The 24,687-nt window shown below is 39.4% G+C and overlaps 1 protein-coding gene across 2 annotated transcripts in view; it reads right to left on the bottom strand.

Moving 5' to 3' along the window:
* Window positions 1-336: 336 nt before the first annotated feature.
* The window catches only part of LOC100694123 (collagen alpha-1(XVIII) chain), a 63,275-nt gene continuing 38,924 nt past the window's right edge, over window positions 337-24,687 (bottom strand). Inside the window, exons 6-44 of one of the 2 annotated variants that reach the window (XM_013277039.3) lie at window positions 21,512-21,586; window positions 20,195-20,281; window positions 18,577-18,700; window positions 18,157-18,200; window positions 17,543-17,722; window positions 17,327-17,353; window positions 17,158-17,211; window positions 16,934-17,014; window positions 16,362-16,409; window positions 16,114-16,248; window positions 13,928-13,981; window positions 13,506-13,541; window positions 10,406-10,540; window positions 10,007-10,066; window positions 9,753-9,788; window positions 9,506-9,550; window positions 9,095-9,157; window positions 8,673-8,708; window positions 8,493-8,576; window positions 8,335-8,400; window positions 8,014-8,076; window positions 7,798-7,887; window positions 7,648-7,683; window positions 7,494-7,547; window positions 7,111-7,167; window positions 6,888-6,947; window positions 6,755-6,796; window positions 6,043-6,070; window positions 5,823-5,891; window positions 5,610-5,635; window positions 4,410-4,499; window positions 4,177-4,330; window positions 3,964-4,046; window positions 3,723-3,851; window positions 2,738-2,785; window positions 2,575-2,637; window positions 2,273-2,470; window positions 2,053-2,168; window positions 337-1,966 (exon numbers count right to left, since the gene is read on the bottom strand). In XM_013277039.3, coding sequence (XP_013132493.1) covers window positions 1,765-1,966; window positions 2,053-2,168; window positions 2,273-2,470; window positions 2,575-2,637; window positions 2,738-2,785; window positions 3,723-3,851; window positions 3,964-4,046; window positions 4,177-4,330; window positions 4,410-4,499; window positions 5,610-5,635; window positions 5,823-5,891; window positions 6,043-6,070; window positions 6,755-6,796; window positions 6,888-6,947; window positions 7,111-7,167; window positions 7,494-7,547; window positions 7,648-7,683; window positions 7,798-7,887; window positions 8,014-8,076; window positions 8,335-8,400; window positions 8,493-8,576; window positions 8,673-8,708; window positions 9,095-9,157; window positions 9,506-9,550; window positions 9,753-9,788; window positions 10,007-10,066; window positions 10,406-10,540; window positions 13,506-13,541; window positions 13,928-13,981; window positions 16,114-16,248; window positions 16,362-16,409; window positions 16,934-17,014; window positions 17,158-17,211; window positions 17,327-17,353; window positions 17,543-17,722; window positions 18,157-18,200; window positions 18,577-18,700; window positions 20,195-20,281; window positions 21,512-21,586 — 3,078 coding nt within the window. In that variant the 3' untranslated portion in view covers window positions 337-1,764. The remainder of the gene's footprint in view (window positions 1,967-2,052; window positions 2,169-2,272; window positions 2,471-2,574; window positions 2,638-2,737; window positions 2,786-3,722; window positions 3,852-3,963; window positions 4,047-4,176; window positions 4,331-4,409; window positions 4,500-5,609; window positions 5,636-5,822; window positions 5,892-6,042; window positions 6,071-6,754; window positions 6,797-6,887; window positions 6,948-7,110; window positions 7,168-7,493; window positions 7,548-7,647; window positions 7,684-7,797; window positions 7,888-8,013; window positions 8,077-8,334; window positions 8,401-8,492; window positions 8,577-8,672; window positions 8,709-9,094; window positions 9,158-9,505; window positions 9,551-9,752; window positions 9,789-10,006; window positions 10,067-10,405; window positions 10,541-13,505; window positions 13,542-13,927; window positions 13,982-16,113; window positions 16,249-16,361; window positions 16,410-16,933; window positions 17,015-17,157; window positions 17,212-17,326; window positions 17,354-17,542; window positions 17,723-18,156; window positions 18,201-18,576; window positions 18,701-20,194; window positions 20,282-21,511; window positions 21,587-24,687) is intronic. The other variant, XM_005449092.4, reaches the window with a different exon arrangement.

Here is a 24,687-nt window from a genome sequence, read left to right as displayed (position 1 = left end):
TGCTCCTGGTCCCTGAACTGCTGCTGTACATAATTGATTCAATATCTGTGTTTAGTATAAGATACTACATACTTTATTTATATCACCAGTCAAGTTGAGAAATCCCCATATTATTGCACCACAAACTGCAAGGTGCTATAAAAAAGACCTTTAAAATCTAATTCACTGACTTGAATTAGCAAACAACATTAAGATCTTTGTTAATTGGCAGGTTGACAGCAGTGATACAAGTGAACCAATGCAGAAAGCCTTTGTGCTATAAAATCAAAACCTTGAAGCAGACCAAACAAACTTAGGATTTCTTTCTCTCTAAAATGAAAATGAAACAAAAACAAGTTATGAAAAGAAAAGTCTTTATTCAACATAAAGCACCAATATCTATACAAAACACATGCTTTCACTTTTGACCTTAGACAGTTTCTAGGGTTTCTTTCCAACATAAAACTGAATCATTTGTTTTAATGGCACTTTTACACTGGATGGAAATTATTTTTGATGTCGCTAATGTTCTCCAGAATTCTCCAAACTTCTTTAAAACAATGAAAAGACAACATATGAAAACCAAAAAGAAAGAAACAGGCAAAAAGTTGGAAGAAATAGTCATTTGACAAACAACACATGATAAATTACATTCTTAAATTTAACCATCTGATTTCTTGTTATGTGCTGTGACAGTATAAATAAATCATTGAATTTAAATTAAATACCCTTAAGAGAAAGAGCTGATAAGATGAAAAAAAAGCTACAAGACAGACACTTTTTAAAGGATGGAAATGTTGAACTAGAAAATATCAAAAATGAAGTACAGTGCATCAAAAGTTACTTTGGTGGCAACACTGGTTGGCTGAGGGACATGTTGGTTGTAGAGAGTTCTGGTCTTAATAGAACTTTTATTTTTCTCCTGAATTGGTTTAACACCCTTTCAAGACCAACTGTAAACATAGAAAAACATATGTAAGTTGCCTTTCACACTTCCATTGGAAAAGTCTTTAGACTGCCACGCTTCAGGGCAGGTGCAGGGTTCCTGCAGCCATCCTCAGTCTTTACTTCCAGTCTCCTGAAGAACTACAAAAAAAGGACCTCTCTCATCCTCAACACACCTGCATGACTGAGGGGAAAACCCATGAGTGTTACTTTATGTATGGTTCTCGTAATATGACACAGATGTGCCTTGTTGCAAATGAGCCCACCTTTCTTGAAAAAAAAAAAAATCTGGGTGCTGCGTGTATCATTTTAATGTGACTAAATGATTACCACATTGCATTTGAGATGTTAGACTAATAAGTACAACGGATGCTAAAAAGATTAGCAGCCCATGTTAGCCTCTGTGCTGCATTTTACAGTATAGTATGTGCCAAGTTGGAAATCTTTTGGATTGCTTTACAACACAAAGGGTCGTTTCTATTCATTGCTTCGCTAAGCAGTTCACAAACTGATTTCAGCTCCAGAGTGTAGCAAAAACCTAATCTTAGCTTACCTTCCAAGGAGATCCCTTGCTGATGTCAGCAGTTTGTTACTGCCTCAAACCCTTTGTGTGATGCCAGTAGGGGGAAGGGTGTCAGAATTAGTAACATTCATGTTGTAAGTGTGAAAGTGGAGTTAAAAAAAAAAGAAGAACACAAAATGCTACACGTAGCACCAAAGATGTGCTGAAAGTGACATCCTTTTCTAAGAGGGGTGCTCAGATCTTTTCCCAGAGGTTTTACCTTCAGTGGAAGCTCGGATGGGTTTCCTCGGAGGAGTGGTATTCAGGGACTGGGCGGTTTACGGGGTTTTGTGGGTCTCAATGCACAAGACAATGTATTCGTTGGAACAGCTACGAGTCTCCTGACCCAGGAGCAGACCTGAGGTCAGGCTTGATGACTGGCCCATGACGGATACATGGTCTGCTCGCCATGTCTCACAGTGCTTGTCTGTTGCGCGGAGCCCCTGGCTGGTAGAGCCGTGCCAAACACTCTTCTGAGGCCTAATAGAAAGAGAACAGAAAATATCACTGCTGTAGACAGATGAACAGACTCCAAGAAACAAATTCAGTAAATGAAGTGTACAAACCAGAAGGGGTCAGCTAAGACATCCCGGCCATCAAAGGAGTAGATGGGTATCCTGGTATTGATCGGCCCCCCATTGCCGGTGAAAATTGAGCGCCAATTCCTAAACATCATGTCTCCCTGTGGTGAGACATAGCGGGTTCGATACATTTTAAAAATACATGCTTCGGACATCTTGAAATTTTGATGCTAGTGGTTGTTTGACAGTAAAAAGCAGCACTCACTCTGAGGTTGGTAACTGGCAGAGTCTGCCGGAAACCTGGATAGACAACATGAACCAGGTCTTGCCTGTGGGAGGAAATGAAGGCACGGTAATTGGGAGCCAAACCCATCGCCTTGGCCTGCTCGAAGCACATCCGGTCAGCCATGTCAAGCCCCATCATGTCCCCTGAGTGAGGCTGGTTCAACGCCACCAGGTTGAGCTTCAGGGAGAAGACGGAACAGATCGGTGTTAATCCGAGGTTGTTCAAGAGACAACTAAAAACAAATCTCTTCACAAGGGCTTCGATGATAATCAAGCACTCACCCTGCCTTTAACAGAGTGTATTCTTTGCATGGTGTCTCCTCTTACATGATGTGAGGCTCGAGGCTAAATGAATCATTGAAAATAAATGTTAGAGAGATGAATACTCTAACACCAAATTCCACAAAGGCATTTTTTTAATATTGAAAGGTTATGCAATAAGTACCTCATCTTGTGGGATAATGTTATTGGAGAGGTAGATCAGGCTGCCAAGCTGTGTGAACAAAACAGAAGTATAAAGTTAGGAAAATATATACCAAAAGTTGATGTATTTGAGTTCATGTTGCCCTTAAATCAATAATAATGATTTGATTCGGTAATATTTTCTGTTTTTTTTTCCCCCTGTTTGCAGCTCATTAATCATTTATTAGTTTAATGGAAAAAAAACCCTTGGACCTCAAAATCTGTTTCCAGCATCTATAAAAGTCCAAATATCAGACTAAAAAGATCAAGTGCCTCTTATTCTGAACTTTCTGCAGTTAAATCACATGTTCCAGTGCATTGACCTTAGCTATTTAGAGAGAGAGGAAGAAAGATGTTATTGATTTTACAAAGGTAATTATTGTCTTACAGCAGGAGGACAAAGAAATCTAAAAAAATAAACAGTGTAGTTAAAGTGGCAGAGGTGCAGAGTGAGAATCTTATAGTGTAAGAAAAAAGTTTAACCAAAAAGTTCACATATACAACGTTGACAAAAACCCCCCCAAAGAAAATAAAAAATAAAAAGAGGTTGAGTTAAAGGAGAGTAAAAAGTAAGACTGATATTGTGCAAGAGAGTAGTGTGAATTGAATTAATAATATGTACACTAGAAATCCAAGAAACTGCTGCAAAAGGGTATAGTACAGAAATATGTGTGTGGAACTTTATGTCTGACAGGTGTGTTCACCCGTCACAGAAGGAAGAGTTACTGTACAGTTTCACATAGAAAGGTAGAAAGGATTTCCTGAAGCGTTATGGGAGAAGGGTTAAATCAGTATGAGTGAGAATGAGCTCTGCCGCCTCATTAGGGTGAAGCTGAGCAGGTGAGATGTGTTATTCATGATCATGATGGAGAGCAGTTTGTTCTGTGACCAGTGTACTAATATGAACATGAAAGTATTTCTGTAAAACGGTTTTACCAAACTGATAAAGCACCATTGTAAATTAGTACCTGGATCTCTTTCCATCCCTGGGAAACTTTAAGGAAGAGACTTCCTGTCGTTGTAACAAATGCCAGAGTGCCCTCTGCATCTTTCACTGTTTGCTGCATCATACTCTCACGAGTCGAAAATGTTTTCAGCTAAGAAGCAAATGTGGAAAAGTACAAAATGTGCAGAAAAAAAATCAGTTAGGAGAATCATGGGTCTGGTGTTATATTAATATATAGCTCAGCCACAAATAAACTGACTTACAGATGCTGTGTTACTTGAAGGACTAGCAGGTCCAGGTGGTCCAGGAGGTCCAGGAGGGCCTGGGGGGCCAGCAATGGTCAGACCTGCAATAACAAAGATCTCAGTATCTTCCATGTAGCATATTGTAAGTGATTGTTTTATTAAATTAGTTACAGTAACTACACATCCTTCAGACGATTATATTTCTTATATTTGCAGTTTAATGAGTTTTACCTGAACCATATCTCAAGGATGACCCAGAGGGCCCTGGAGGTCCTGGTGGCCCAGGAGGTCCAACAAGACCAGGCTTGCCATAGCCTGGTATACCAGGAGGGCCTGGCGGCCCAGGGGGACCAGGGGGACCGACCACTGATTCTCCTTTGGGCCCCTAAAATATATAAAGGACAGAATTACTAACACTTTAAGGTTTATTCTTTCAAAAATATACCATGATGCATAAAACTTACCACTGGTCCTGGTCTTCCAGAGATACCTGAAATCCCTGGGAACCCCGCCTCTCCCTTTTCCCCTTTGATTCCCTGGTCACCATTCATCACCTATTAGTGCATGCACAGGCAAAAACACACACACAGTAACCAACTGCTGAATGAAAAATGATTAAGTGCCAAAAACTACAGTCCTTCAAATGTCTACTTAAAGACTTCGAAAAGTAAATCAATCCATAAAGACTCCCATGTAAAAAGACCAAACTTTAGAGCAGAAATCAAGTCTGGTACAAAACATGGTTGCAGTTTACGCAGCCAACTTTCCCCAACAACTCTACATGGGCTGAAACCATTTTCAGAACTTGTTAATTTTTTATTAAAGTTTAATTCTATCTGGTGTGTGGTTGACTTCACTGACAGGCAGAAGTTGACAAACATGGCTGTAGCCACCAGCTCCCTGCTAGGCTTCATCTCACCAATTTCAAATGCCAGAACTCCTGTTGGTATGTTTCGGAGTATTTTTAATATGAGTCTATAAAATGATTTAAAATTATTTAAAAGGTTGCTGAATAGCATTAACAACCTGTCCAACAAGTTTGTGGTCCAATTTAAGTGAGTGAAATTCTAGTATTTTATTTGAATGTTACTAAGTACTTATTAACAGCTGCCTTTGCCGCCATACAGTCAGAACATGTGGATGAATGTTGTTAATGAAGTTTGCTAAAATTAACTAATAATTTGGCACTCCACTCCCTTTCTTTACATGACATAAGTCTCAACTCATTCATTGTCTTAAACTAATCTAAGTGGTTCCTGACTCAAAAATACTTTCAAGCCATCTTTTTATCCAGTAGTTAAAAAAATGTTGAAAATCCATGATAATGACTTGTGGGATTTTTTCTTTCTTTTTTTTTTTTGTCATCCAGTATAAACTCTGCTTTTCCTTAGAATATATGAGCGAAGGTGCTATGAAATATCTTCCTATATATTTCCAGCTAAACTGTCTCCAACTGGTTTTTCACTAATATTTTCTTTTATGTCTTCTTCACCCTACTTAGCTTTCAGGATATTTTAGACATATTCTTACAACCTGATCATAAATCGACAAAACAAATGGCTATATTCACCTTTTACATACAATTTGTGCTTAAAATTCAAGGACATATTCCATAACAAAAAAAGAGAAAAGAGCAACCTTTGTTTTTCCCTTATAAAACTTACCCAGCCTCCTCTTTGATTATATGACACTAGAGGAGAAACAAAAAAAACCAAAAACACTTTAATTCTTGAATTACAGCAGGTTAAAAGCATAAAAAAACTACATTAATTTGCCCTTTTAAACCTCCTTTATATTAAGATTGATTTTTCTCTCTGATAATTCTTATTATATTTGGTGTTTTTATTTTAATACTAAGGAAGACAATTTTAACTCACTTGGTGGAGCTGGTATCCCTGGAAGTCCCCTCTCTCCCTTCTCCCCTTTTATTCCTGTCTGACAGTTACCTTTGAGACAACAAAATGTACTGTAAATACTGTGCATATTTTGGGTATTTTTATTAAAGGTATTTTTAGTGTAAAGTCAGTCTCTGGCAAACTATTTCCGTAATTAGTTGGTGTTTAATTTACGGGAAACAGATAAGGTGTCCAAACCTACCAGTTGCAATGGTTCCATTTGAATTAAGCTGAAATAACAGAACAAAGGCAGATTAACAACAGGCAGTGACACAATTCCTCAGTCAGTTTACAATACATTAGGGTACTGATACATCTGTTTTGCATGTTAACACCACACTTGATCAGCAAATGCAAAGGCATGCAGATTTTCTTCGGGTGCGACTTTTTAACTACCTCCTTTTGTTTTCTGCAATTAGCCTTCATCTTTACAGACTTGAAATGCAGTATGCAGGAATATTTTGGAACAGCTGTTAAAATGTTCTGAGTGATAAAAGATTCAGTGTTACAATGAAAAACATGCGTGTTATCAGTACACAGAGGGAAAAGCAGAGGATGGTGTGAAAGAGATGGGAGGAGAGGAAAAAAATGGCGTGGTGGCCCACGAAAACAGTGCTGTGCTTTTGTGCACATGAGGTTTGATCAAGATGCACTTCAGAGTCGGCTCAGCATACACTCTAAAGTCCGATGGATCATTTATCTACATGCTGATTTTTATGCAGCCTGTGTCAGAGAAAAATCAAGTATGCACTGCAGATAAGCAGACAGACTTTGTGCAAAATCAATATTCCACAATACAAATATAATTTTACCAGTGGGATTTTACATAAAGCTCTTTAACACAGGCTGTACTAAAGCTGTCGATTTATTATGCTTTATTAGTATACAGTGCAGTTGTACGGTCAGAAACCTACGGGCATTTTGCAGTGTGGTCTGGGGGGTATAGGGAACACTGTCTTTAGGAAGAAAAGGAAACAGTGAGCAAATAAAACACATAATTTAAGGTGACAATTGACAAAAACTGTGTAAAAAATTAAAAGTGTTTACTCCTTTGGGGCAGTTGAACATTCCTGGGCGCCCCGGTGGTCCGGGAGGGCCGGGAGGTCCCTAAGCAGAGTAAAAGAAGAAAAGACAAAACTGAAAAAAACTGAAATGAAACTCTTTGCGAAACTGGCACAAGTGAATCAAAGCAACCTATGCTTCATTTGAAGATTATGATTAAAACCAGCTGCACAATATTAATACATAGAAACCATAATGCGTGACTCACTGGCAGGCCTCGAGAGTCCCCTTTCTCTCCTTTATGTCCCATCAGGCCTGGGCGACCCTGCAGAGATGGAGCGTCGTTATCCAAAAAGCATTTAAGTTTTTAGAAAAGAAAGTTACATTGATTTTAACTTCAACAATTCCCGCAGGGGAATTTGGGAGATTGGATAGTTTGCTGAACAAGTCAGTGTGTGATCAAATTTAACATAAAACTAAATCAAACAGGAGTTTCAACACATGAACTGAGAAAATGAGTTTGGAGAAAGCTAATCATGTCAAATATGCACTGTTTTAGTTCATCTTAATCTTCTAATTTTTGAATCAATGCACAGAAATATCTTAATCTAATCTTAATTAGACAGTGTTTGGAGAGTACATGGTGCTTACTGGTCTTCCAGGGAGCCCAAATTCTCCCTTGTGCCCCGGTGGTCCTATGGGCCCCTGTTGGGAATTAGAGAAAGTGATGAACCTGATGATCTATATCAGTGGAAATAAAACCAGCAATCATTAGCATTTACTTTGGTTTTCTGCAATAACTTACTTGAATTCCAGGGGGCCCTGGTACACCGTTATCTCCCTGCAAGCAAAGCTATATTTATGTACCATCCTGCACTCTTCATACGCATACACAGAAAACTTTACCAGGAAGTTAGGTCTAGAAAGTGAAAATAATCTAGATAGGAAATATAACCTTGACTCCTTTAGGTCCCACTGGCCCAGACAGGCCTGACATCATGGATCCATCTGCTGAGATGACAAATCCTGGCTCACCCTTTTCACCCTGTGTGTACACACAAGTACATTGTGTTAATTTAAAAAAAAAAAAACAACTTACTGATAGTTTTCATTATAGTGTCCATACAGAAAACTCTGAGTACAAATCATGTTGTATGTACATCCCACTTACTTTAAGTCCAGGAGGTCCTTGGAAACCTGGCAACCCAATGTCCCCCTTTGGACCCTTTGGTCCCTGCAAATATTAATGAGATTTAACAATGGAATAATTGATAATCTATGTAATGAAATAAGTCAAAGAGCAAGAGCAGTGGGATGGTTTTCCAGTAGTCTTTTTGTAACCAGAAGAGTTGCCCTGTGGTAGATATTAGAAAGAATGCAAACTGAAGGCACTTGTGCGCTGGCTTCACTTTTCAGACCTACAAGCTATGTCAGTCTTTTATGTACTGTCTGCATTTGGTCTACACTTAATGAATTTTGGTGTGGTACTCACAGCGGGTCCCTGAGCTTCAAAAATCCCTGAGAAGTTAAAGGAACCATCTGTGTCATTCAATAAGAGCTGAAGACAGAGAAAAGGAGTTTTAACAGTAAGATGGAGACTCACTAAACACCATCATGTTTAAACAGTAGAATCAAAGCATCACTACTTACATCCTGGAGGTTGATGATGGTTCCTGGTGGTCCAGGTGGTCCTGGGGGGCCAGGCAAACTAAGCCCATCCTGTCCTGGCTCTCCCTGGAAAAATAAAAATAATTAGTTGACATGTTTACCTTTTAGCACACAGCAGTGCATGTATGCAGTATCTGTCTAGCAACTCATTGATGGTTTCACCTTTTGTCCTTGGTCACCTTTGTCCCCCTTTGGTCCCTACAGACACAGGATTAAACATTAGCTGTAGTTCTCAGTGCCACTTCAATATGTGTCCCTTCTCTCTGACTAGTAAAAATATAGTTTGGGTAAGATCATTAAAAAAAACATAAACAAAAGACACATATATAATTGTTGCATTTTGTAAGTTGGTTAACCTTACTCTCCAGTTGTTGCTGCATCTGCAATCTACTTTGCAACCCAACCCTGCCCAAGCTACGACTTTTTATGCTGTTTTTGAGTTACATCTGTTTTCACTGATGCATGCAAACTACTGCAGACTGAAATAATTTACAGCTTGACTGAACATCATTTATTTAAGTATCAGTCTTTAAAAAAAGCCACACTGCTTGTTAAACAGTGTCAGAATTATTCAGATCACTGACCTCTGTCCCAGTCAGTCCATCTGTACCAGGAATGCCCGGGTGCCCGGGAACACCCTGCTCTCCCTGCAGAAGGAATGAAGAAAAATAATGATAATCATTATGATGTAAAAGGTGACTTAATTTTCTTAAAACAGGATTTTTTTCTTAAAACTGATAAATGACCAAATCAATGATATTGATTGTAATGTTCCAATCTTTAGGGACACAGAGTTGAAGTGAAACACAGTGAGAAGTGCAACAAAGCTGGCTGTGAACCTGTAAGATGACAGAATTTTTACTTTCTAGAGCACCATGCAGCCCAAAGCTGACATCTCTCACCACAAGGCCTTCCAGCAGATTTTCAAGAAGCTTGTTGATTTAATATCTTCAGCATCTTAAGAAGAAAAACAGTTGAGATAACAGCAGACCAACCTTTTGTCCTGGCTTTCCTGGAACACCTTCAAAACCATCTTTACCCTATGAGAAGGATGAAGAGGACATAATAAAGAAATCTAGATTTAAAAAACAAATTTCATTTAGCAAAACCAGCAATTTCTTGTATGCATCATTGAATGCCATCCAAGGCCTTAGACTTTAAATGTTCACCCATCCAACTTAACCTGTTGTGTGGGAGAACATTTTTCAGGGAGAGACATTCACATAGACCCAAATATTTTACCTTGGGTCCTGGAAGTCCTGGGAGTCCTGGAGGTCCCTGTGAAATTCAAACCAAAATAACACTGTCAGAATCTTTATTGTCATTGTGCTTTCGAACAACGAAAATTGTATGCAAACCCGTTCAGTACAAGTGAAAGAAAGGGGACACTTTTAAGAGAAAGAAGTATATATGTACAAGACTGTAGAACCATAGGTAATAACAGCAACTGTTCGTGAAATGCTAAAATTAGACGAAACAACATGCCACATTTGTACCTGTGGACCTCTGGGTAATGTAGCTCCTATAGCGGTCTCTAGCCCCGATCCTTCCAGATCCTAAAAAAGTGCAAAGTCATCTAGAAATGAGCCAACATGTTTTTTGGAAAAGAGGGCTCACATCAAAGTTATGCACAGTTAATGATCAAAAGTTTTGTTATAACACACACGCTGCAACATTCACAGACAATTCATTTGGACTATTTCTGTGCTTACAGGCAGACTGGGTTAAACACTGCATAGATATTATACATTCTGTCATCATGCTCTAGTTCGACACACAAATCACTACTCATATCAGCTAAAGTTCTATATTATTCTTTATGATTTTCTAATGGTAAAAATCACAAAACATTAGATATATTATCCCCATTCATTTAGTAGTGAAACACACTATACCTCAAAGTCTGGGATGAAGTTTCTTCCTGGAGGCCCTGGGGGGCCAGGAGGACCAGGCAGACCCCTAGGACCAGGATGTCCTTCTGGACCATCTGCTCCTGGTAGACCTGGGAATCCTGGTGGGCCCTGATCTCCCTGAAAGAGACAAAATGTTGTGTTTTTAAAAAAAAACTTTTTAAAGTATAAAATATTTTGGCAGGTAATGAGTTGCTTTAACATAGCAAAAGAAACGATTTACCTCAATGTAAGCATAAAAAGTAAGCAGAATTATGATTGCCAATATCGATAATGGTGGTTCATCAATGTATCAAATATAATGAATAGCAAAATAAGCAGATCTTAACCTTTGGCGACCTTTGTAGTATTGCGAGACTAAATGAAAAAAACAAACTAATCCTGCACACATCAATCGACTTCAGCACCGATTAAATGACTTACAGGCAGACATCATCTTTCTACTAATCCTAACTCACTTCTCCACAGTTCCCTGATGCGTTCTCAGCCTGTTACAATTCAAAACAAAGAAGTGTAGCCATATAAATAAGCAAAAAAATAAACTTCACTGTTAGCAACACTATTACAGATTCAGAAGGCAGATTTATAGTATCTGTGTATTGCTAGTTTTTCATTCCTTCCTTTCTTCCTTCTCAGATCATTCTGACACCACGCTTCTAGGAGGAGACTTCAACCTAGTATTTAATCCAGAAATTGACAGGCTCAGTACAGCAGTGAGTCAAAGGAACTGGAAGTCCATCATTCTTAAATAATGCAAGAGTAAATTTGGTCTTTGCGATGCTTGGCGTTCATACAACTCTCACCTTCCTTTCACCAGTACACCACTCACAATCTCGCTTAGACTACTTTTTAGTTAGCAGCTCCATTATGAACAATATCACAGACGATCAGATTCAGAAAAGAGTCACACCACCAATTAGGAGCTGGAGATTTAATACATCATTACTGAAAGAACAAAGCTTCATTAACTATTTCCAAAAGGAATGGGCAACATATTTAGATAATAATGACCTGAAAGGAATATCACCATGTTGTGCAGGGCTTAGTCTGTGACCCAGCGTTTTGAGTTTATTTTGTATTTTTAATGAAAACATGTTAAGTTCTTATGCTGTTATTATTAGTTAGGATTTAGTTGAGTTATATTCTAGTTTTTGTGTCGTCTATGTCTCCTTGGTTGTGTGTCTTTTTTGTTCTCCGTGTAGTCTGTCTTGACACGTGTTCTATGGAAAGCAGGAAATGTAATAATGTGGGGCAAAATATTATCTTACTGTTCATATAAGAAAAAGAAGGAATAAATGATTGTATCAGAACTGGAACAAAACATCAAATTAGAATCGCGCTCATGCTGACATTGCAGAAATTCTTAACAAAATGAATCTACAAAAACTAAATGACGAACATATTATGGTTCTGGATTCACCTCTTTCAATGTATGAATTCCATGAAGACTTACAGCATTTCTCAAACAATAATGCCCCAGGGCCAGAAGGTTTTCCAGCAGGGTTTTACAAAGACTCTTGGCCCATGCTAGCGGCTACCTTTTTCAGAATTTTCATGAAATTGTAATTTTCAAAAAACCACCACCACTACTGACCACTACAGTCAGTTAACATTAGATATCTAGGTATAAGATTTTTCTGCCAAGCTCTCAGAGCTGGTACGGTTGAATTTAATAAAGGAATATGTTCCTTTATTAAAAACAGTAGAGCAGTAGAGCATGATCTCACACGTTAGAGAAGTACCTCTTTACTCATGGAAAGAGGTACCAACATTAAAATGTTGATTCTACCAAAAAAACAAACAAACAAACAAAAAAAAACTACTTATTTACACCGATCCCTATTTAACCCTCTCTTACCCATTTAAATCAATCCAGATATTTATCAGAACAGTACAAAGTTTTTCATCATGTAATGAGAAAGGAATAAAAAAACCTATAACAGTTTTGGCCTCTGGCTGGCTCCCTCCTTGTGTGGGGGTAGTCTACACTCCCACTAGCCACCTCGCAGGACAGCCCATGTTGGGGTGTCCAGTCTGTGCCGGTCTGAGCTTGTGGGTGCCCGTAGACCAATTGGGTGGGGTCTTCAACATCATGGCAAATTTTGGGGAATGGGGGTGCCGACTGAGCCAGTGGTTTTCTGCCCCTCCCTGCTGGTGCTTGTTGGTCCCTGGGTGTATAGCTGGAGGTTGTTGGCCCGCTCCCTTGGTGGCATGGGTTAGCCTGGAAGTCCACCATGTTGGGAAGGGGAGGCGCTGCCAGGTGGTCCTGGGCGCCTCGGGCCCTGGAACCCTGGGACCCTGCTATCGACTCATACCAGGGTGGCCAGCCTCTAGCAGGGTCGGGTGCCCGTTACCTCTGGTTCTCTGGGACTCTCACCCTTTGGCTGTGGGCACCCCATCTGGGGCCTCCCTCCTTCTCCTCCTGGGATAGACAAGCGAGTGTCACAGAGATGTGTGGCCTCAGGCCTTGGGCACTCTTGGGGGTTGTCCTGATTCCATCTCTGTGCGCCGTCAGGCTTCTGGCGGGTTTTGTTGCAGCTTCCCACCCTCATTATCAAGTACATTTGTGACAAAGACTTTCTCACACTCACTGGCTCTCTCTCTCTCTCTCTCTCTGTCTCTCTCACTCGTACACACACACTATAGGAAGATTTGTGGATTTATGTATCTGTGTATTATCAAATTTCTTCTGTTCACATGCTGTATGTTTGTTTTGTTCTGTTTTTTGTTTCTTACAGATGCAGCAATTGGCAATACATTGTGCATTTCTATTTGTTTCTATCATCCCATTTCTACTCCCCATCCCAACCACCACCACTTTTTTCTCTTGCCTGTCTTGACTTAGACATCGTCATATCCATATGTAATATTAATATTTAAAATAACACAAAAATAAATGAATAAATAAGCAGATAAATGATTCACTTGAACAAGAGGTGCCTATACAGATTCTGTATAGCTGTTCTTGCAAAAGCTAAATGTGTTCGGCACCAGCATGCATTCAGATCACAAGTCTGATTGCAAAACCTGCCAGCAGGACAGGATTAAAAAACACAAAAACAAAAACAAAAAAAAACGATCTTACCTTTGGTCCTGGTTGACCGCTCACACCAGGCTCGCCCTGTTAAAACATAATGAAATAGAGTTAGCTTGTGTTTAATGGGGAAAGGTTGTTCTTTCTGGTTTCCATGAAAACAAAAACAGAGTGGCTATTGCAATACAGACTTGTTTACACTCGAGCCCCTTTGGCTTTATTGGTCCATTGGGGCATCTCATTAAGAGGCTCTTTGTGTTAGGCGGTTATAGAGTTTTTGTCTAATTGTTTTTGCTAACAGAGCACTTAGAGGCCTTCTCTAGGGAAATCAGAGAGGACTAAAACAAAAGGTTGTGGGGTGGAAATCACACAAATGAGAGCCAAAACCAGTGAGAGGATTTTTAAAGTGTTGTCTTCTTAAAACCATGTCTTAAATAGTAACAATACAATAATATGTTGATCATTAGCCTTACCTTGTCTCCTTTCTCCCCAGCAGGCCCAGGATTGCCATCTTTTCCACTGACTCCCTGCAATTGTAACAAAACTATTTTTTCCCCTCTAGAATTTACATGCATGTTTGGATTTACCAGAATAACATGTACATGTATTACAGAGTGGCATGGTTTGCTTAATTGCGGCTCTTATTAGGATTTTTGGACAAAAGCAGGCTGCTTGGTGTGAGCTCATAAAAGCGAGCTGTTTGAAATGAGAACATATTAAAGCTCTTGAGCTTCTGGGCTCTGAAGTGAATAAAACTTTCATGAACCAAAGCAGCCTTGCAGTGAATACTCTACGCCTGTAAGTACATCATTCACACTGTTAGTAAGAGCTTCTATAATTTAAAAAAACGAAAAGACACATTTCCCCCAACAGATGCTACAGCTGCAACCAAATTCAAGCACTTGTTGTTCATCACTTTAGCTCCTGCCATAAAAGCTGCGAGGATAATGGAAAGAAAGGTCTGATCCATTTACTGGTTTGTGGGTGCAAATACAAGCTTTTGAAAACGAAAAATGTTCCCAAGCCTCTATGTAGTCTTGTGAAAAACTACATCCCATGATTTAATGAGGTTTGTTTAGGCTCTGAGTTCTGGCCACAGAATTTCAATCAGGTCGAAGTCTGGACTTAACCCAGGCCACTGCAACAACCTAATCCTTCTCTTTTTCAGTAATTATATTGTAGATTTGCTGCTATGCTTGGGATCATTGTCCTGCTGTGTAACACAATTTCAGCCTAGCTTTAGCCATTGGAGAAATGCTTTCAATAAATACTTGAGTATACAGAGGAGTTCATGACTCAGTGACTGCAAGGTGCCCAGGTCCTGTGGCTGCAAAACAAACTCTAATCATTACCGCTCCACCACTGTGCTTAATAGTTGGTATGAGGTGTTTCTGCTAATATGCTGCATTTGGGTTTCATCAAATGTGCTGCTGCGCTTTATGACCAGACTTCTCTACTTTGGTCTTGTCTTTCCAAAAGAAATTGTTCCAGAAGTCTTGATCCTGTTTTACAAACCTAGGCCATGCAGCCATGTTCTTTTTAGAGAAAATGGGTTTTCTCTTGGTGACCCTTCCAAAGAAGCCACACTTGTTCAGCCTTTTTCTAGTTGTACTGTCACAAACTTTAACATCTAATATACTAACTGAGGCTTGTAGAGTCTGAAACGTGGCGCTTGGGTCAGACCTTGTGGTGAAATTGTTGGGACAACCACACTGGGGAAGATTGTGACCTTGTATTAACACACACCTGATTGCACCAGACCCACAAACTACCAACTTCTGCTTTTATAGCAGTGGTCACACTTTCTGATGATCAAATAATCAAGTGCATTTGATTAGCAGCTCCTGGCTGCTGCTTAACCTCTTAAACCTTATAAAAGTAGTAAGTGCATACTTGATTTTTCACAGATTTTCATAAAGTCCTGGGAAAACTTCATTTTTCACATGACTATAAAATGAGGTGGCAGATATGTTTATGTACTATATAATTTAATTAGTGTATGTAATGAATTTCAAAAATGGAACCACTAACTCTTAACTGCAGACACATACAATCTTTGTCCATTCTGTCCATCAAGCAATGGCAGGAAAGCAGTAAATGAACATTTTAAATGGCTTTAGGGGAAATACTGTCTTTTCAGCCCATTGTACCTGACCAGACCCTGACTCTGAATCAGACCCAGAGCCACTAAACCACTCCTCAGTCACCTGAAAACAGAACCCAGGTCGGAAATGAATGTTCTGAAGGCTAAGACTAAAAGAAAGATGAACTTCAAAAATATGTAATCACAGAAATGTTTTATGCAAAATTCTGTTTTTTATAAAAACTACTATTGATTTTAATAAATTCTCTTGTGGGTGTCAGGTGGGTCCTTTGAAAGAGTTTTAATAGAGTTTAACTTAGAGTATACCTCCTGTTTAACTTTTTAGCATAAATTAGCAAATGACAAATGAGTTTGTTATGTGTGAGCAGCTGTGAAATCTACTACAGAAATTACATTTTCAGTGTCTGTCTTGTCCTTCCAAAGAAACCATAATACTGCATAAAGTTGAGCCGCTAGAGTTTACAATATGTAGAAAACATATTGGTTCATTTAGTATTTTTAAGCTGCTGCATTTAGATTGGGGTCTAACTGAAAATGGACCAAGGTAAAACTCACAGGAAGTCCAGGTTCACCCTTTGCTCCATCCCTTCCATCTTTCCCAGGAGTCCCAGGTTGTCCAGAAAAGATGTCCTCAGAAGGAGATCCTGGGGGCCCTGGCAGTCCTGGGGGACCTGGAGGCCCTGGGGGACCCTGATAACACAAGAAAACATTACAGTTATGGGGAGGTAATGTAGAAAAATACTCTGTAAAACAGGTAAACTCTAGTGTCAGTATACAGAGAGAGAGAAAGTAACTTCACTTACCCTAATAATCTCTGTGTCACTGTCAAAGTCTTCAAATCCAGAACCCTCCTGATGAACACAAAGGCAATGACCCCCCATTTAGTCAAAAGGTAAGTCACTTACACTGAATTATTATGGTTGGTTATAACAGAATGATCGTTTTTTTCTCATTCCACAATATAAATATTTTATTTGCAACCTAAAATATTTATTTTCATCCCCAGTAGGAATATCACTGCTGTGTAAAAATGTTGAGGAACATAATTAAAAAGATGGCCGTATCACCAGATCTTTTAAAAGTAACCTCAGCACAAAATATGCCCCATGCTGATTTCTACTGCAACAAACGTGACTTAGCTTTAGCACCACACCAGAAAAAATACAAACCACCAAATTTATATCAACATTTGGAAATAGAATATTGGCAGTGTCTACATGAAAAGTTCACATATATGAAGGTATACAGAATAGAAACAAGGACTTCACAAGGATTTCTTAGGTGAAATATAAACTGGAGCTAAATTTAGTTCCATGCATGAATCAAGCACACCTGATTTTGCTTAAACTAAGAACAAATTGAATAAATGACTGACCAGGAACACAGAGGACTTGCTAGGCTGCCCTGGAGGTCCTGGAGGACCCGGAGGGCCGGGCAGTCCAACACCAGGATCACCCTGAGAGAGACAGAAGAATGTTTGTGTTATTTTCTACATTTCAAGGATTACTTACTTATAAAATTAAATATCTAATTAAAGAAATAAGTCCATGTCAAAATTTCTGTAACCACCCTGAGGGTTTTTAATTAATACTGCTTTACCTTTTCTCCCTTAGGACCAGACTCTCCGGGTAGTCCTGGAAATCCTTTGGCTCCCTGAGAGAGACGACAATCACGGGAGCACACATGAGCTTTCCCCTCTGAGACATTAAATAATAACTTCCACATGAAGGAAACTATATATTTGAAAGACTAGGAGGATTTTACTTACTGGTGAACCAGTTTCCCCTTTGCTTCCCTGGAGAAAAGACAAAAACAGAACACAAATCCATCATGTTTAAATCTGACATGTACGCCTGACATAAACAACACAATAGAGTAAAAAAAAAACCCATGCTGTGCTCCGTAAACGGACGTCTGAATTGTTTAAAAATAGAAGCTTGTGAATGCCTCAAATTCAGTGCACAAACGTGCAGGTTAAACTCACAGGCTGTCCATCTTTCCCTGGAAGTCCAGGTGTGCCTGGGGGTCCCTGTGGTCCTTGTGGGCCCCGTGGTCCAGGCTCCCCTCCTTGTCCCTCTGCTGAGGCTGGTCCTGGAGGGCCCGGAGCTCCCGGGGGACCAGCTGGGCCTGGCTCCCCTTTCTGCCCTGGATAAACCTGGAGGGACTAAGGAGTTAGGATTTTTTTATTATTTTATGTAGACTGCAGTCACACTAATTCAAAAAAATAATAAAAGGAAAAAATAGGGCAGCACCAGCTGTAGTAAGTGGGACAAACTTGCTCTACAGGAAACAGTTTCTGTTTTCTCTCTCTCTCTCTTTAAAAAAAAAAAAAAAAAAAAGCACATTTAAGGTTAACCTCATCAACCACGTCACTTCCAGCCCAACTAGAGTTACAGCAGGGTACCAACCAAACCCCTTTAAAGACCTTTTGCCTGTTTGAACTGCCTTAATTACATAAAAACTGCAATGATCTTAACCCAACCTTCACCCATAGATTGTCAGGTGGTCTGCCAGTGAGCTGGTGGATGTGAAGAGTGCATAATATCTTGGAACAGCCACACTTATGTTATATAAATTCAGAAGATAATTCCGACTTACAGTGTCAGGTGTGGAAACTGCAGCACCTGTCTGGAATGACTTTGCTGTAACATAAAGAGAAAATGGAAAAACCAAACATATTTGAGCACATTAAAAATGGCACTTTGCTTTGGAGTCGATGAATAAAGCACAGATAAAAAGGTTGAGCACTGGATCATAAGAACAAAGGAAAGGAAGCTACACTGTGTCTTCAGCACCATCTGGTGGAAACTCTTGGAAGTGCAACAAAGGAGGAGCTGATTTACTCATGAACTGCAGGACAAGCGTGAAAAATAAAGGGAATCATGAAATAATTTTGCCATATCACTGGTGTAATTCTGAAAATATGTTTTTTTTTTTAAGTGGCAGATAACTGCTGTTTGTCGCCACAGGACAGAGTTCCTCAGACCACATTAAAACGCATACATGAATGCATTTTACCTTGCACCGTGGTCGCCTCCATTTCCTGCCCAGAAGCTTCCTCAAAGTCGTCATCTTCGTCATCGCTTGTTGGCATCTCAGTGGGCGGAGGTGGGATCACAATGTAAGTGGGGGCCAGCTCTGGCTAATAACCACAATGGTAAAATAAAAAAGTCAAAAAAAAAAGTCAGTGTGCATCTTTAGACCAACCTGCAGCACTAAACAATAGTGCCCCGCCTCAGTCTACCAAGAAGCAACCAAGAAGCTGCATATTTTTAATATTTTTAAATGCATAATATTCTGCAATCCGGAAATTACAGCAAACTAATTATAGCTGCGGCTGTGGATTAATTAAGGAGCTTTTTATTTTTTTCATAATTCAACAAAGTCTCTGTATATGTGAACAGACAACCAAACAAGAAAAAGAAAGAAAGCGAAGCCACGGATGGTAGGAAATGTTTGCTCTCAGGTCAGATCCAAATACAGTGTCACACTGACAGCCTCATTCCACGCATTTCTTAGATTATTCCAACATTACGTCTACAAGATCTGCTGCGATCATAAAATGTCATGACCGCACGCCTCAGAAAAGCCCGCTGTCCTGCTCATGAATGATAAATAGAAATGACTGCAGATGGGAAAAAGGCCGTAAATCATTTTCTTTCCTGAAGAGAGTTTTTGATTTTAATCCATCGTCTGACAGGCCTTTGAGTGCCCAAGGGAGACGCTTATTAAGTAGCTCAGACTGCATGGAGAAGAGGTCGCACACATCTGGATTGTGTGTTCATACAAAAGGGACTGAAATACATGTACATCAGTGAAGTCATACTTGGACCACAGATGATGATCTGTGCAATTGAAATCTCTTTTATCTTCACTTTTAGATGGTTTCTTAGTTTCTTGGAAGACAATCACCAAAAACTCAAGTGTCTTTGACTCTGTAGCTTAAAGTTCCCAGAAAATGACTAAAAAAAGTAATTTAATTACTAAAAATTGATTTGTGGACTGAGTCTTAACATTAAGTTAAGTATTTAAAGTTTTAATCAACAGGTTTATTTTAAATCATTATGGGAACATAACTTATCTGTCAGTGTTTTTTATACAATGACACGTTGGCCATCTTCTTGGAGTGCAGTTGGCTATTGGCCTGTACTTATTCTTAAAGCACAATTTGCTGAGAGTAATATGAGAAGACAGAGTGACTGTCGTGTTTGTACGGTATGCATGAAGCCAACAGCTGCTTATTCAAGCTGATTATGAAGACGGGACAAAGCCAATTTCATTTGATTTGGAAGTGCAAAATGAGTTATTTACCCAGAAATCAAACTTAAACTTAATAAGGGGAGTTGGTAGGAGTACCTGGACAGTCATTCTCTGCAGTGGCTCCAGTTTGAAATTCCAGAATTTGGATAGAATGAAGCTTTTCTTTTTTAGTAGCCTTTTTTTAGAAGCCATTTCCTTAAGTATAGTAATGTGATACTATTTGCTATTAGCTATAAATTCATTACAGATTGCACAGAGCTGGCAGCAAATATCATCATGTTGGTGTCTCCACAGGTACTGAGAGGACAGAAGCTTTTTCATTTGTGAAGCGCCGGCTCAGATAAATGAGGTAAAAACAAAAGAACAGTGCACACACCATGGTGAACTCTCTCTCCTCCACAGTCTTCTTCACTTCATCTATACCCTTCAAGTCTTCATCGTCACCGCTTCCGTAGCCAGAGGCCTGGAGTTGAAAAGGAGAGCAGGATAAAAGGAATTAGAAGACAAAACACGGTGAAAGTTGGAAAGGTTCAGCAGACCAAAATTCTACTGAGTTTTTAGCTGCAGGATGTGAAAATTAAATGAGGAAAGAGGCCAAATATACACGTAAGCAAAACAGACTTATTCCAGAGTTTGGTTCCCACGGTTACTGACATGTTACTGATTTTTTTTTCACTGAAACGTATCTTACTAAAGAAAAAAACAAAAACAAACAAACAGTGGATATCAGAAATGATTAATGTTCTAAACAACATTATCAGGACAGACTGACTGTGGCTTGTTCAGGAATGCCAGTGAAGTGTGTGTGTGTGTGTGTGTGTGTGAGAGAGAGAGCTTGTTTATGTTGTAGATTACAGCACCCTGTAAAGGTCATGACTTTTTCTTTTTGCTTTTCCTAAAAATAACCTCTGTCTCACAAGATTACGTATTCCTTCTCAGTATATTTTGCTACCTTGCTAACACAAGAAAGGACAATATTATGGAGGAAAATTTATCTCCCTAGCCGGTAGTGGGCTTGATAATACGTGTAACTTAAGACATTTACTTTAAATGTAGTGCACTTTAAAGATTTTAAAGGCAAGCAAATAGAAGAAAAACTGGGCAGCTCACCAAGATTTAAGAAAAAATTACTAGCAAAATAAATAATTTCAAGCACATATTAAGCTGGACCTTGTATTTATGATTACACCAATCCCTATATGTTGTAACACCACTATAGTTACAAAACAGGTAAATTTATGGCATTTTGAACATTTTCATATTTAAAGTTTTACCTCTAAATGATTAAAAAATATGTGAAATGACTTTTTTTGTCAGTCAAGAATCTCAAACTACCGCCATAAACTATAGTGTGACAGTAGGCCACTTCAAAACCAGTTGTTTCAAGGTGACCCAAAGCACTGAAAATAACCGGCCACTATTTCTGGGAAGCTGTTTGACAAGATTATAAAATCTAGCTGCTTTGACCCGTTGTCACTTTCATTTGCACCAAAGCAGGTAGAATGGATTCATGATGGTTTATGTCTTTAAATGTTTAAATGTAAATGTTTATGTATGCGGGCGTCAGAATTAAATTTTATGCAGTACTGTATGGCTACCAGCAGAGGGAGCCATAGTTCCAAGTTTGCAGTGTTCTAAAGACGTTTGAGGAGCTGAACTTTTCTCAGTTTCGAGTGTTTTCATGCAGACTCACATAAGGATCGTCCTCCTCACACTGGTCATCCGGGGCCGTGGGATCTGCCTTCAACAGCAGCTGCTGGATGGAGCCCTGGAGAGGAGAGTTCGTGTTATATTGCACGCTAATTTAATTCATTCTATGTCATTAAATTTTATAGAAGCTCGGAGGACATTTTCCACACACACACACACACACACACACACACACATTAACTTGGTCTGTCTGCATAACAGTTTATCTGTCTCTCCCTCACTCATTAGCAGGCATAATTTACCGCATACACACTGAACACATTAACACACACATTCAACGCTGCTGCAAACATCTGGCTGGGAAACAGGTGCATTTCTGTCTCTGCTCCAAAAACAATTTTCCCATCAACCTTAAAGCATCAGCCCATAATTTTAATATTTACTTGTGGCAAATTAACAAAGAAGATTAAGCCATTTCAAATCCTTTCTGTATTTATACAATTATTTCTTATAATCCTTCCATCGATTTTCTTTGGCTTAATCAAGGAGGAGGAGAGGCTGGAGACTATCCCAGCTGTGATAGGACGAGAGGCAGGGTACACCCTGGGCAGGGCTATCACTGAGGGACAGATAACCATTGCTCCACCAGGAAGGAAGTTGGAGTGCCCAGAGAGAAACCATGTAGACACAGGGAGAACAGAAAGTATTATATGATGGATTTACATTTCAAAAGGCCTGTGGAAACAAGGTAGGGAATGACTCCCCCAAGACAAGCCAGTCTCTTCCCCTGTGGCCCTGTGAAGTATAAGCATGTATAGCTAATGCTGTGGTATGTCTTAAATTATTGCTCAACTAATGATAATATATAGATCTTGAGCACATTTAGGCAACTGGTGTTGTGATTTTTATGAGAATTGAATTGATCTGAACTGAACTGAACTGAATTGAATTGAACTGAACAGAATTGAACCTGCCCCATGAAGAGACCTGTAACAGCGTTATTAGCTGAGCTATTTTAACTGGGCAACTTTTTCTTTTGCTGCATGTGAGCCCATCCACAGTCTTGGAGGGTGTCCCAGGATACTCTGGAGGACAACAGAGGGAAACTGGAAGGTTGTGAAATAACGCAGCACATTTAAACCATTCTAAAAAGGCTGTTTCCTTTTGGAAGTTCATGAATATTGAATTTTGGTAAGTCTCTTGTATGCAGTCCATACTTGTCAGTAACCTTGAGTCAATATATGGGATGACTTTGAAAGGTAACCTCTAGAGAAGGGTCCCATTCCCAATCCGAACTAAATTTGTTTAATATAAGAAATTTTTGGTGACCAATTTTGTAATTTTATATCATTTTAAAATGCAGGTTATGACTATTTAATGGATGATTTTACACTTACACAGAGATAGCTGCACCTGGTTTCTTATTTTGTAAAGGGGCGCTCTGACAGCAAGGCATCCTTGCAGAACCTTGGAGGTGATGTGTGACATGTTTATGCCCTCCAAGCCCCTCGCTGGACTGTAGAGCTGTCAGCACATATAGTTGTTTTATGCTAGCAGAAACTCAAACTGTCTTTGTTTTATCATGGGAAGGATACATGTCATGCTTTCTTCTGCTGTTAGGCAACGATGATAAATTACGCTTTATTCAGATTGTGTCATTTGTGAGGTGTGCTGTGAATACTTGTCATAAAGGAAGGAATGCAGTTTTAGAATGAACAGAAATTAGAGAACAATATGAAGGCGCACACATGTTCAGTGATTGCAGCTGATGATAAACATGTCATAATTCTGACAAGTTATCACACAGTAAGCCAAATATCTGACGCCATTACCAATGTAAGGAGCAGGAGTATTTCATATTAAAGGTGGTTAAAGGTGGGTTTATTTAGTTCTCAGTCAAGGACCAGTGCACTCATAGTATAACAAAAGGTCATTTAAATCAGAGTCAGTGGTCCTGTCTTCTTATTGCATCTGTAAATACTTGCAAAAGGCAATTTCAGCCAAGTTTGTTGATACTGGGATCAGGCCAGACGACAAACAGCTGTTTTTAATGGAATGAAGGACGGCCTATGAAATTTAATGGCGGCAAAGGAGTGAGAAATAGCGATATAGGGAGAAGCAGAGAGGAAGGAGAAGGAAGGGTGGATTGGAGCTGGGGATAGTGAACCAAATCAGAGACATCTGCTTGGTGCAGTAAACAACACATCTGAAACAAACAAAGAATGTGCCACGCAACCTTTTCCGCCTCCTTTAAATGACTATAACATGTGGATTTGCCCCTACATTAAAGCCACAGCTACATGGATGAATGATTTAGTTGGTTAGTTTGTAAAAACCTTTTTTGATTACGTGAATTTAAACACAGGAAAGCAGTTGGAGAATTTCTCGGCAGGTTTCTGGTTGCATTTTTCAAAGGCTCGCCACCACACACAGTTGTCTGTAGTAGCGACAACTGAACACACAGTTGCACACAAAGCACATCCAACAGGTGAGCTTACAGTTAAAAAAAAAGTTAAAGCACAAGTTAGTTGTTTGCGGCAGAGCGTATAATTATGGTGTAAAAAACAAGCTTTACCTACCAACCAACAAACCCACGAACCAATGAAGAAACCAACCTAAGTACCAGTGTACAAACAAATCAACCAACTGGCCAGCCAACCAAGTGACCGACCAGCCAACCAACTAACCAACCAACCAACCAACCAAAAAATGCTTCTGATGCTACAAAGCTGCACCATTTATACTCTCTGCTTAATTTTTGTCTAATTGCCTTAGCCTTTCATTCCTTTTAATCCAGGTCTGGCAACTAAGTATCACAGGTGTCACCTCAGACTCATCGGAACTTTTGTAGGTCTGGGATAAACATGTGCTGCTCGAAACTTTATAATCAGCTAGTGTTAAATTTCTGTCATAAGTCACCCGTGAAACAAACAGACAACAATAAACAAACATTATTCCGGGCGCAAATTCAAGAAAACACTCCAGAGAGCCTTCACACACGAGAGCTGTCAGTATCGCTAATGGTACACAGCAAAACAAAGCAGTACTAGCAACTTCATTTCTTAAAAATGTAAACAAAATCCATCTAAAAGTGAGCTCAAGATGTTAGTAAATGAGATCGGGTGCATTGAAAATGACCAATGGAAAGAAGGCCAAGTCCTCAACTTGTTTCTACAGTAAATTCACAGAAGTCAGATAATTTCAACAAAAGTATGTTGG

Source organism: Oreochromis niloticus, linkage group LG9 (genome assembly GCF_001858045.2).
Source record: "Oreochromis niloticus isolate F11D_XX linkage group LG9, O_niloticus_UMD_NMBU, whole genome shotgun sequence".
Lineage (NCBI taxonomy): Eukaryota > Metazoa > Chordata > Actinopteri > Cichliformes > Cichlidae > Oreochromis > Oreochromis niloticus.
This window is presented reverse-complemented; position numbering and strand designations above follow the sequence as displayed.